Source organism: Equus przewalskii, chromosome 19 (genome assembly GCF_037783145.1).
Source record: "Equus przewalskii isolate Varuska chromosome 19, EquPr2, whole genome shotgun sequence".
Lineage (NCBI taxonomy): Eukaryota > Metazoa > Chordata > Mammalia > Perissodactyla > Equidae > Equus > Equus przewalskii.
Genome location: NC_091849.1, coordinates 42,267,859 through 42,279,807, shown reverse-complemented (window position 1 = coordinate 42,279,807; position 11,949 = coordinate 42,267,859). Strand labels below are relative to the sequence as shown.

The 11,949-nt window shown below is 43.6% G+C and overlaps 1 protein-coding gene across 4 annotated transcripts in view; it reads right to left on the bottom strand.

Moving 5' to 3' along the window:
- Window positions 1-214: 214 nt before the first annotated feature.
- BICRAL (BICRA like chromatin remodeling complex associated protein) overlaps window positions 215-11,949 on the bottom strand; it is a 68,668-nt gene continuing 56,933 nt past the window's right edge. For all 4 annotated transcript variants that reach the window (XM_008515815.2, XM_070586084.1, XM_070586085.1 and 1 more), the window contains 5 exons: window positions 10,926-10,987; window positions 9,968-10,113; window positions 8,585-8,679; window positions 6,097-6,199; window positions 215-4,055 (listed from right to left, as the gene is read on the bottom strand). In XM_008515815.2, coding sequence (XP_008514037.2) covers window positions 3,268-4,055; window positions 6,097-6,199; window positions 8,585-8,679; window positions 9,968-10,113; window positions 10,926-10,987 — 1,194 coding nt within the window. In that variant the 3' untranslated portion in view covers window positions 215-3,267. The remainder of the gene's footprint in view (window positions 4,056-6,096; window positions 6,200-8,584; window positions 8,680-9,967; window positions 10,114-10,925; window positions 10,988-11,949) is intronic.

Genomic DNA, 11,949 nt, shown 5'->3' with positions numbered 1-11,949 from the left:
GTCCATGACTACCTTCCTCACTGACCAGCTTTGTTTAATTTGTAGCTGTTTGGAAAGGCCGATTAATTCAAATCCTATCCCCTCACTGGTTAGGCTACTTTTTGGTGATGGTAAATATATTTAAATAGAACTCCCACTGAACACTTACTTACCCTTTTCTTCTGGGAAAAGCAGCCATTCCTATTTGCAAAATCAAGACAATCACAGGTGCACATTTTCCCAAATCTTTGGCTGTATTGCAATGGTTGTTTCATTTTGTAATCTCCAACTAAACATTTCCTAACCATGGATTAACAATATAGTTACTGACTGGTTTCTTTTAACAGTATTTATCCAACATAACAAAATAAACTGCAATTTGTTATACTTTTTTTTACAAAACATTTTATAAATATTTTTACAAAATGTATACAAAGCAATTTCAAGTGAGACATACTATACAAATGAAGGTATTTAAGCAAATAAAGCCCACACCACACTGACAGTGAGTGACGCGTCCTCCTTCAGTCAAGTCAGTCTGTAAGGCCTCCCTAATCTAACAAAGTCGACTAAGTTCTTCAGAGCTAAAATAGTTCTTTTTCGTAATTGCCAGTTTAAAATTTGCTTTATCTTTAGGCAGTACTTAAGGACACAGAAAATCAAATGCTTAATAACAAATTCACACTTTTGCACAACAACAGAAAAAAAAAGAAAGAAAATCATTTTTGTTACTGAGTACAGGTAGTTCTAAAACTTAACTTTGACTAATGAACCTGAACAACTGAATGTTGACCGTCTGAGGCCGAGCTCTCTCACCCTGCACCCGAGGGGGCTCGACGTGCGAGCTGTGACTCATGTGCGCATAACCTAATCACAGGAGTAAAACACATTTTGTAATCTTCATTTGTCATTATCTAGAATCTTCCTTCGTAAAAAGTAAACTTACATACAAGGACACAAAAATTTACAAGTTTCGTTTTGGTAAATTAGGCTCTCCATCTGCTAGACAAGTGTCAGGGCTTAAAAACCCTTTAAGATGGTGTATAGCAAAGCTAGGACTGGGGTAGCAGGGATGACAAGGAAGAAAGAGAGGTGACAAGTCTACACGAAGCTTATCTTGTCTCAAGAATTCCACTGATTTGCAGTAATTAATGTAACTCATTAGCAGCCTACGCGAAGGCTTCCAGGTATAAAGTTCCACAATGAGAAGAATTTGATCAGGAGGGACCATCTTTAAGTCTTGCTGGGAATTAGGGGAGCATGAACCCTAAGAGAAGAAGAGCCTATGAAATCATGGGGTTCAGGGCAGGGTGTCACCCCAGGGCTGCCCAAACAGAAAATTCTAACTGGCAATACCAACTTATCTTTCTAATATGTTACAATACAGGAAAAAGGGGAAGTCTGCAGCTTGGACATTGGCACAAATAAGGAAAAAATGGTAACCCTAAAATGGCCCAGATTTTCCAATTTCTCTTGGCTGAAAGGTGGGAATGGGAGATGGGACTTCGCTCTTCTGAAGACTGGCTGTCTCCCAGGGATTCCTTGTGTGGTAGGACAAAAGGGCAGGAGACTACAGGTCTTCTCTTGTGTTTTCTACTAATCAGAAGCCTTCCTTTCCATTGCAGGCCAATCTGGAAAAGAAACGCCCAACATGATGACAATGGGGGTCATCCACATTCTGGGGACAGCCAGAAGCAGCTCCTGGCAATGGGTTAGAGTGGGGACCAGTGGGTGCACCTCTAAAGCCAGGGAGAGAAACAGACTAAATGAGAGAGTGCATGCACATAAGAGGGAGAAGTGAGTGTGTACACACTGTAACAAAAATGACCTCTGGATCTGAACAGCCCAGACACATGCACACATATGCGTAAGCGCATATAAAATACCGTTATGTAGCTTTCCCAATGAGAGGACATCACTGATGGTTACGGTGACATTGAGGATGAAATTAACAACAGAAATTGGATGACCTGGGGCAGGTACACAAGAAAGGAAAATGGGGAAAGCTCCCTGAAAAGAAATATAAATAAATAAAGCAATAAGTCATGTTCACTGATCTGAACACGGGCCAAACGCAAACCATGCCGGGGCACGTCCTTTGGCTCTCAGTGGGAACCCCGTGTCTCGGATCTCCTCGGTGGTGGGCTGGCTGGTTACCTTTGGTTTGTCTGTTTTGGTAATGACTGCTGCCGGGGGTGTCTGCTGCTCTCAGACAACAAGAAGCATAAACAAGGCCAAAGTCCCCCTTAAAGTTTAAACTGAAAAATTACAACATAGTTTTCAAATGAAAGTGCTTTTGATGCTTGGCTATTTGTTGTGGGACAGGGTGCGAAGAGCGGTTAAATGGGACAACACCCAGCAACAAACAAAGACATACATCATAGGTTGACTATATCCAATTATAAAATGCAAAACGCTTGTTTTTTCTCAATAGTGAACATATATATGCTTTTACATATATACATATTATATTCCTCATGGCTCTATCCCGGCCTCCCCTGTACACTGTGCCATTTAACTGGTTCCCACTTTCCTTTATTTAGCCTGGTGAAGTTACCTCAAGTCATGCTGTTGCCACCAAGATCAGAGCATTCCCTAGATGAAATTCAACACCGATATGCTGAATAGAAGGAGGTTTTGCTCCGGGAGCATCGGAAAAGCACTTGAACTCTGAACAAGGAAGCTGTGCCAATGCCCTGCTTGTGTGCTCCCGGCTGCTCCCCCTAGGGCTGTGGGGTCCCCAGCAGAGAGGCCAGCAACTTCCTGCTCAGAGATGGCTGAGGGGGAGAACCATGTGGTCTCCCCTCCAACAAACAAACAAAAAAACCCAAAGGCCAAAATTGGGAGATGCAGTGGGATATTCTTTAAAAAGTAGCTTCTATCAGTCCTGTTTGATTTTCTTTAATAAATCTGTTCTTTTCGAACGACTTATGATTGTCAGAATTTTACCCAGGGCCAAGTATACTGTGATCTCATTGAGTTACAGTGTTTTTTAAAAAAATAAAACAAATAAGCAAACAAAAAAATGACTATGAGCACTTTCATAACACTTGAAATGTGTAGGGCCTATCAGACTGCTTTCTAACAAGGACTGATTTTACTAAAGGATCTCCCTGTAACCACGAGTATTGCTCTTAAACACAGAACGGGATTGAGATTAGAAAGAAGAACCTGTGATGAAAGATCAAGCAGGCTGGAGACAGGAGTTTCCATTTGCTTTTGCCAGGAAAGAATGTAACTTGTCCGGGGCAGGGTCTCAGGGGCGGGGTGGGGAAAGGACTGCGGCTATTAACACTCTAGGATACTATTTACAGCTGCTTCTAAAATGGAGTCAGTTTCGACAACGCCTTCACTGTGGTCCGGGATGAACTTTTCCAGGCAGTTTTCCTGCGAAGCCATTGGAGAAAAGTTGGGGAAATCTAACTCAACAGAGCCACTAACCGCGGGGTCACTCTGGGGCTGCCGCCCAGCCTTTTTGAGTTCCAAGATGTTCTTAAATGTTGTTTCCAAACTCTTTGTGAGCTGGAGATCTGGTTGGGGCTCGCCTGACCCTTTCATGATGTCTGTGTGTAAAACTTCATTCTTTGGAGAATTCCTCAGAGTTTTGTCCTGGAAGGAATTGTTACACGTCATCTCCAAGTGAGAATCTACTAGGATACTTGAGAGTTTGCTCTCGGTACCATGATCTGGTCTGGATGAGGTTTTCCGGTGCCCTTCGGGGCCGGGAGAGCACTCGCTGCCCTTCATGGAGTCTCTCCGGCTGGCTTTCTCTTCAGACACGCTCCGGTACTGAACCAAGCCTGCTTTGTCAAACTTCAGTGCTCTGCCGAGGCATTCAGTTTTTTTAGAAATGTTTCCTTCTGCGGAGACCACGATGTGATTAGGCACTAGATGGAATTGGTCATGATTCGTTGGTTCTGCCATGCTGGGTTTGGCTCGGTCTCTGCTTTGGGCCTTAGCCGTCAGATGTAGAGAGCTGGTTGTTTTACTGCCATGCTGGTCACTCCTGCCAAACTGTGTCTCATGAGCAGCTTTATCAAGTTTGAAGGAACAACAGAAATCAGCCTGAAAACCCTCTGGAAATGGGAACAAAAAGAACATTAATGAATGGACGAGAGAAGGAGTATACAATAGACCCTCGGTGGGTCAAGTGCAAACCCCTTCCACTCCAGGCCACCCCACCCCACCGAGTCAGTCATTCACGTTCAGGAACACGCAGAAGCACAACTTCAGGGGCATTCTATAAAAGCAACCAAGGCTATCGGGCTACAGCTTCCAGATGAGAAGCTTAAACCTCTTTGAAGAGGTAGCTGCTTGATGACAAATGGGAAAACCAGATGGGCAAAAAGCTCCGCTTTGTCTTGATCTCTTACTGTTATTTTTAATTAGTTTTTTATTAAGAATGGCTTTGAAACAGACTGAAAATAGAAATTAGATGCTAACATCAGCCTGGTCTTGCTTGGAGCAGAGGGCCCTGGGATGAGGTTTTGTAGGTAGGTGATGGCACTTCAGTCCCTCTAGCCACAGGGGAGTGGACCCAGCATAACTGGCTGCACTAGCTTTGCCACAAACGCAGAATGAATGGTCAACACACCCCCAAAATGATATCTGCTTGGGAGGATAGCGGGGTACAGAGGAACCAGGTCTATGAGTGAGTACCAAACTGTGCCAGGCTTGAGGAGCCAAGGATGGCAAGAGAAATGTTAGTGAAGATTTAGGAGCCGCGGTACGGAGGGAAGAAGGCAGACTGCTGTTCCCCAAGGGCAGGAGTGTGAACTCTCGGAGCAACGAAAGTGAGAGAGGGTTTTGAGCCCATCTATAAAACCACAGACAGGATTTTTTTCAGCAAATCCCCAAATGTAAGATCTTGGGGATACAGTCTTGAAACCTAAATCAATGATTCCATCCAACAAACACTGGCAGTGCAGGCACAATGCAGAGGAGAAGGAGCACATCCCTGCCCATGCAACATGTGCACCCGCGGGGGCTGTGACAAAGCAGGGGCTTTGTCCACGAGCCCAATTCACCAAAAGGTAGAGGAGATTTCAGGGTCTAAGAAAAAGGGAAGGAACATATCCTAGATTATTCTCTTCCTTTTTGGAGAGATTTGAGGATTCTCCTAGGTACAGAGCAGTTCTTTTGGACTCTCCCTTTAGACTGAGTGTAAGGATCATATACTCTCTTTGGAAGTATCTTGAGCCACATCAAACACAAGGGAGAGCCTAAACATTTAAGTATAAGAAAAGATGTTAGAGGAACGGAAGTAAAACCACAGGAAAATGGGAGGCCAATAGTAGGGGAGTGGATTGGCTAAATTATCAGATTAATGTATTAAAAATTTATTAAATACTATTTTGAAGACTACAGCAACATGATAAAAACTTCAGATGTGTTAAATGGAAGAAAATTAGAATAACAAAATCCTATCTAGCATATGACGTGATTATAACTATATGTAAATGACACATGCAAACGGGAACTAGAACTGGAAGAAAACCTGGAGAAATGAAAACATTTCTCTTATAGGATGGTGAAAATATGGGTAAAATCTACATTCCATGAATTGTGATAATGTTATTTGATTTAAAAAATTTTAGAGGCTAAAAAAAGTAAAGAGAACTCATTTTTAAAAGGCAGAATGTGGGTCAAATCTAACATGTATGCAGTTGGCAGAAAACTGATGGGGTTAGAGAAAAGTACTTAAACGGAGCATTACAATGTACTAGCTTGTGGGCGGGGCCCATGTTTTACTGATTTTTTCCCCTAATGAGGCCTTGCACACAGTAAGACACTCAGTAATTTGCTGAGGTCTAACTACTTCTGGGAAGGCTTCTGACAATTTAGTTCTCAAAAACTAAACAAAGATTGAGAATTTAAGTTTATAATGGGGAAAAATAATCACTTAACTGAATGCAAATTTCCAGTTTGGATTTTGTGGAATAGCGACCTTCTCGTAGTATTTATGTACGGTTCTCAACTCTGGGTTTTTTCTCTCCAGAATTCATGTTCTACCTTCAGGTTTCGTACCCAGAGGCTGGTTCAGACGGACTCCCCAAAGGCCCGTGGCCCCTGAGCCTGGCAGCGGCTCTCCTGGACTTCCACTCTGCCATTTCTTACCAGGGTCCACAAGGGCCAGACGCTTGTCCCGGGACAGAGATGCTCTTTCCTCCTGGTTGAACATCCTGTCGATCATCACCATCTCAGCAGAGGGATTGATCCGCTGAAAAGGAGAGAGGCCGGTCATTTCAGATGCCTTCTAACAAGTGCAAATCTCACTGTGTCTCTGGATCAAATGAAGCCCTCAGAAATGAGAACGTGCTGTCTAGCTTCCAGCCATGTCACATTTATCCTTGCCACCAGGGATGCATGCTGTTAAACTGCATTTTTTGGGGAGAAAGTAATTTACACGTTGGTACAAAATTCAAAAGATACTAAAGGGGATGTGAAAAGTAAGCCTTCCTTCTTCATCTCCCCTGTGCACGCCTCCCCCTCCCACCAGGGCCCCTCCTTGGAGACACCCGGTGCCTGCCGTTGACAACACTCTGCCGGGGATGTTTGATGCACACACACAAGTTTACATTCTTTTCCTTTGTTAATTTTCACTCACAAATGGTAGCAACTATACACACTGTTCTGTACCCTTCTTATTCCGCCTCTGCTTAATAATTGGTGGAAATCGTTTCAATAGGATGACATTTTGCTTTATATTCTGCTATGCTATAATTGTATTTTTTATTAAGGCTTTCCTTAAAATTATTTTTTGCTGTACAGAATCAAATCTTAAGTTATATTTCTGGGTCTTATTAAACCTGAACATTCATGGCAGATATGAGATAATTTGACCAAGTAAGTGGTCTTTTCCTCAAAAATGATAGTCTTTTTCATGTCTCAGAGTTTTGTTTCAGAAATGGTTGTCAATATAAGAACAACTATTTAAGGGCCGGCCCCGTGGCGGAGTGGTTCAGTTCACGCGCTCCGCTTCGGTGGCCCAGGGTTTCGCCAGTTCAGATCCTGGGCGTGGACATGGCACCACTCATCAGGCCATGCTGAGGCGGCGTCCCACATGCCACAACTAGAAGGACTCACAACTGAAAACTGGGAGGCTTTGGGGAGAAAAAGGAAAAATAAAATCTTTAAAAAAAAAAAAAAAGAACAACTATTTCAGACTCTGGAGGCACAATTTTGAATAAATATCTGTAAGTAAATATACATATTTAAGTAAGCACAAACAGACACACACATATTTACACTCTATTTCATATGTGCATAATGTGGTTCAACTAGTCTCCTGAGGTACATTTTCAAAGTTGATCTCAAATTGAAAATGACTTGTAAGAGACTAATTTATAGACAAAAGCCTATATGATTTTAGAACTGCTAAAATCTCAGAATAGGTTTGGTTTTTCCATCATTTCCTGAGCTATCTTACTCCTTTCTCTAATTAACTAGTGCTTTAAAACTAATTTTGGTTTCTATTTGGAGAGATGAAAATGTCCTGGAATTCGTGGTGATGGTTGTATAACCTCGTGAACATAATAGAAACCATCAAGTTGTACATTTTAAAATTAAGTGTGAATTTTACATGTTCACGATCTCATTTAAAAACAAGACAAAACTGGGGCCAGCCATGTGGCGCAGCGGTTAAGTTCGCACATTCCGCTTCTCGGTAGCCTGGGGTTCGCCAGTTCGGATCCCGGGTGCAGACATGGCACAGCCTGGCAAGCCATGCTGTGGTAGGTATCCCACATATAAAGTAGAGGAAGACGGGCACGATGTTAGCTCAGGGCCAGGCTTCCTCAGCAAAAAGAGGAGGACTGGCAGTAGTTAGCTCAGGGCTAATCTTCCTCAAAAAAAAAAAAAAAAAGGTTTCTTTAGGGGCTGGCCCCGTGGCCGAGTGGTTAAGTTCGCACGCTCCGCTGCAGGCGGCCCAGTGTTTCGTTGGTTTGAATCCCGGGCACGGACATGGCACTGCTCATCAAACCACGCTGAGGCAGCGTCCCACATGCCACAACTAGAAGGACCCACAACGAAGAATACACAACTATGTACCGGGGGGCTTTGGGGAGAAAAAGGAAAAAAATAAAATCTTTAGAAAAAAAAAATAAAAATAAAAAATGAAAACAAGACAAAACTGACTTTAACATTTGTCATTACTTGGTCTTCTCAGATATTACTCGGGCCAATCTTCAGTGGAAGTGCCACCAGTCCTCCCACCTCTCTGGGTTGGTGAGAGGCAGCAGACAGCACCAGAATGTGGACGGGCTCAGATGGTCCTGGTCTGGATCCCAGCTCCGCTAATTACTCTGCAAACTTACTCGCTGTATGACGGTGGGCGAATTACTTAACCAAAGCCCTAGTCTGCTCATTTGGAAGCAGGACAACAGAAGCACTGATTAAGTGGGGTTGACCATGTAAAGCGCAGCAAATGCTAGCTGCTGCTGTTACTAGTAGTAACAGTCACATGTACGTTTTTCTACAATTTTAACTATCTGAGCCTTTTAAACTATGTTGGGAAAACGTAATTCCTTGAAGGTTTTCTCCCTGAATCGGTAGCTGTGACCTTTGGAGTTTTCAAAAACCAATACGCTCGGCAGCAGAGTTTTACCATGGCGTCTTCTAGGAGCAGGCATCTGTATTTGTTCAGCATAGCTTGGGTCCTTTTCAGGAGCTGAGTGGCAACTGTTTCAAATTCATTGTCGACTTTAAAAAGAGAGAAAGAGAAAATAGTGAGAAAGTGCAAATCACCCAGTGTGACTTTGGTTTCTTAGGACTGAAACGCATTCCTCTTCCACTATTCAAACACGGCTTGTCTGTGGCTCTTCTCGGATTAGCTCTCCCTTGGTGAAACATCACTGCTCTCCCTCCCCGTCCCCCAGCATGTGAGCACAGAAACTCCTTGCAATACTAGCTTATTTTAACTTTAATAAGGAAACCAAAAATATAATATCTTTAACGTCATTGATAAAAGAAAAACCATATAACACAGACCAGCAACAAATATCAGTGACTGGAGAAGGATCTGCTGGTTTGGATGACCTAGGCCTCCACTTCCTCCCACTTGTATGAAAAACTAAATCAGGTGAAACAATGAAAGCCTACTGTCTGGCCTGGGCAGGCCAGTTTTATGTAAGGACACAAACTAGTTCACGACATCCTGCAGGTCATGGTCCTGTGCCTCTGTCCTTTGTCAGTCTCCAAAGGTCTCACATTTTCTGCTTCACTCTTCTCAGAGTCTTTATATCCCCATTTAATGGTGGATCTGGACCCGAGTCCTTAAACCTCCCAGGGAAGCTCAGAGTGGACTAACCGAGACCACTGCTCTCAGGTCAGAGACGCCGGCCAGCGGGAGCAAGACTGGGGCCAGCTGAGGGAGGGATCAAAGCAGTGGAGGGGAACTAGCGGAGTCACGGCCTGGGAAGGTGGTGGGAAGGAGGGAGGAACGAAGTGGCACAGCTGGAGGCGGCGGCAGGCCAGGCATCAGAACGGGCTGAGTTCTAGGTTAGGATAAGGCGTCCTTATCATTAAACTGTTTTGCCAGTTTCTTGACATACAGCAATGCCCTGGACCCACTTTGGAATCCCAAAGAACACTTTTGGGGGCTGAAGCATCTGTCTAACTCATAAAACTGGTAGTAACAGCTAAGGGTGTGCATTCTGCCTAAATGTAAGGACTGTGCCTAAGTCACTGTGCAGGTACCTAGTCCAGAGCCATCCCGTCTGCAGTCCAAACAATGCTTTGGATTCACTCCCCTCAAATTTGTCCATAAAATACTCTGACATTTGAGTATCCCTTCACAGAATATTGAGAAGAAGAAGTCACAACCCTAAACATGGCCTGGGAAATCAAGTAAATTGGGAACAAGTTAGATCTGTGATGAAAAACAATAACTGGCTACCATCTGGGGGCTCTGCGGCTCTCGCTCTTCTGGGGGCATCCCGAGGAGGGTGTCTGGGGTCACAGTGGCACTCTGGGGTCACGGCCTGTTTACCTTTCTTCAAGTCTTCCTCCGTGGGCATGGAGCCCTGGCACACGTGGTAGGAGAGCAGCCTCTGTACCGCATCACTTAGTGAGCGGAACTGACTTTTATCAGGTGTCACAGCATGGGCTTGGTCCCTCTGTAACTGCTGGAGAATGCTTTAAAAGAGAAGTTGCCAATGTCAACCTAGAGTCCTGTTAAGAACTCTAATCATGATGACTACTTGCATGCAAAGACAATGAGACACACAGGAGTGTTACTACACATAGTATAGCAGTTCTATTTTGTCTTCAGCGTTTACTTTGTATACATATGTTTAGAGGTTGGTCTGTCTCCCCTCCAGAGGGGACACAAAGTATCACCCTAGCCTCAAAAGTATGGTGTTCCCACCTACCATTCACATAGATCTTGGCAATGTCTGACCATTGGCTAACTAAGCTTATGGTAACATTTCTGTTCTAAACACAAGAGTCTATCAAACTGTGCTTCTCCTCAGACACCGTTAGGCCAAATAAAGGGTATGGAGTTGCTAAAAAGACAAAGATCTACAGTCATGCGTTGCTTAACAATGGGGATACATTCTGAGAAATGTGTCTGTCGTTAGGCAATTTCATCATTATGTGAACATCACAGAGTGTGCTTACACAAACCTAGATGGTATAGCCTGCTACACACCTGGGCTACCTGGTACTAATCTTACGGGACCACCATCATATATGTGGTCTGTCGTTGACCGAAACGTCCTTATGTGGCACCTGACTATATTCTCTTTAAGAACGAAAGAGCAAACAGTAGGCTCAAGCTTCATTTGATATAATTATAGATCCTGATGGAAACAAACTATAGGGAAAGATTTTCAAAGTATATTTTAAAAAATATATATTATTATAACCTGACTTCTGTTGTATATTTATTGAAGGTTAGGAACCTAGAGAAATGTTCAAAATCAGTCATTTCCACAGTAACTCACAAAGCTCCTTTAGTGAGTTGTTTCGCAGCTGGCCTCTTTTGTCCTCCCGAATGACTATCCACCTAAAAACAAAACACAACGCTTAGTATTCCCTTTTGTAGAAAAAATAAACAGAATATAGTTACACACAAAGGTCACCATGTTTTGAATATTTTCAACTCCCTATCAAGAGCACATTTCTAAGATTGCAGAATTTGTCCTACTAAGAAATAAAACAATCAAGTCCATAGACCCACGTAGCAAAGTCGCTCTGTGTCAAGATGCCAGGAAGCTGTACTTTCAGTTCCTGGGAAGGACTCAGCTTGTACCTGAGTCTCCAGCTCCCTCTGCAAATGCATCGTCATATTTTTGAAGAAATATATTCGCAGGTGCCAACTCCATGAACGTCTGAAAATTCAGTAGGTATTACTTATCTTCTCAGTGGTAAAGGAAGGAGCAAACTCTTTTGAGCTCCTGTTCCACACAGTCCAGCTACGTGACGTAGTAGGGCATTTCTTATACCATGTTAAGGAAACAAATACGCCTTACTCAGACCCAGAGGACGGAACCAAACCCTTCCCTGAGTATTCCAGGCAGGCCCAGATTATAACAAGTTTCATTAACCTATTAATTCGCAAGTTTGACAGAGAAGAAACTAAGGCCTTAGTACGCTGAAAACAAAAAATTTTTCCTTCCTTTTTAGACCAGTGGTTGGGTAAAAAGACCACAGCCACTGACTACTTCACACACTCCCGGTTGCTACTGCAGAAAAAAAATCTCTCAGTGTAACTAACAGGAACAGATCCACTTTTGAGATGCTAATGAGGGGGTCATTCAATAGCAAACCACATTTTTTGAGTGCCTACTCTGTGTTGGCTGCTGGTATATTATCACTTGGTGAGGAAATGACAGCACTGTCGCGTGAGAAGTAGAGCAGACGCGCTCGTCCTAGACACATCAGCGCGGAGAGGCCTGGCCGCAGGAAGGTCTGCGCGGAGCGCTCTCCTGCGCGCCACACTCACGGCTCCACACTCACGGCGCACGG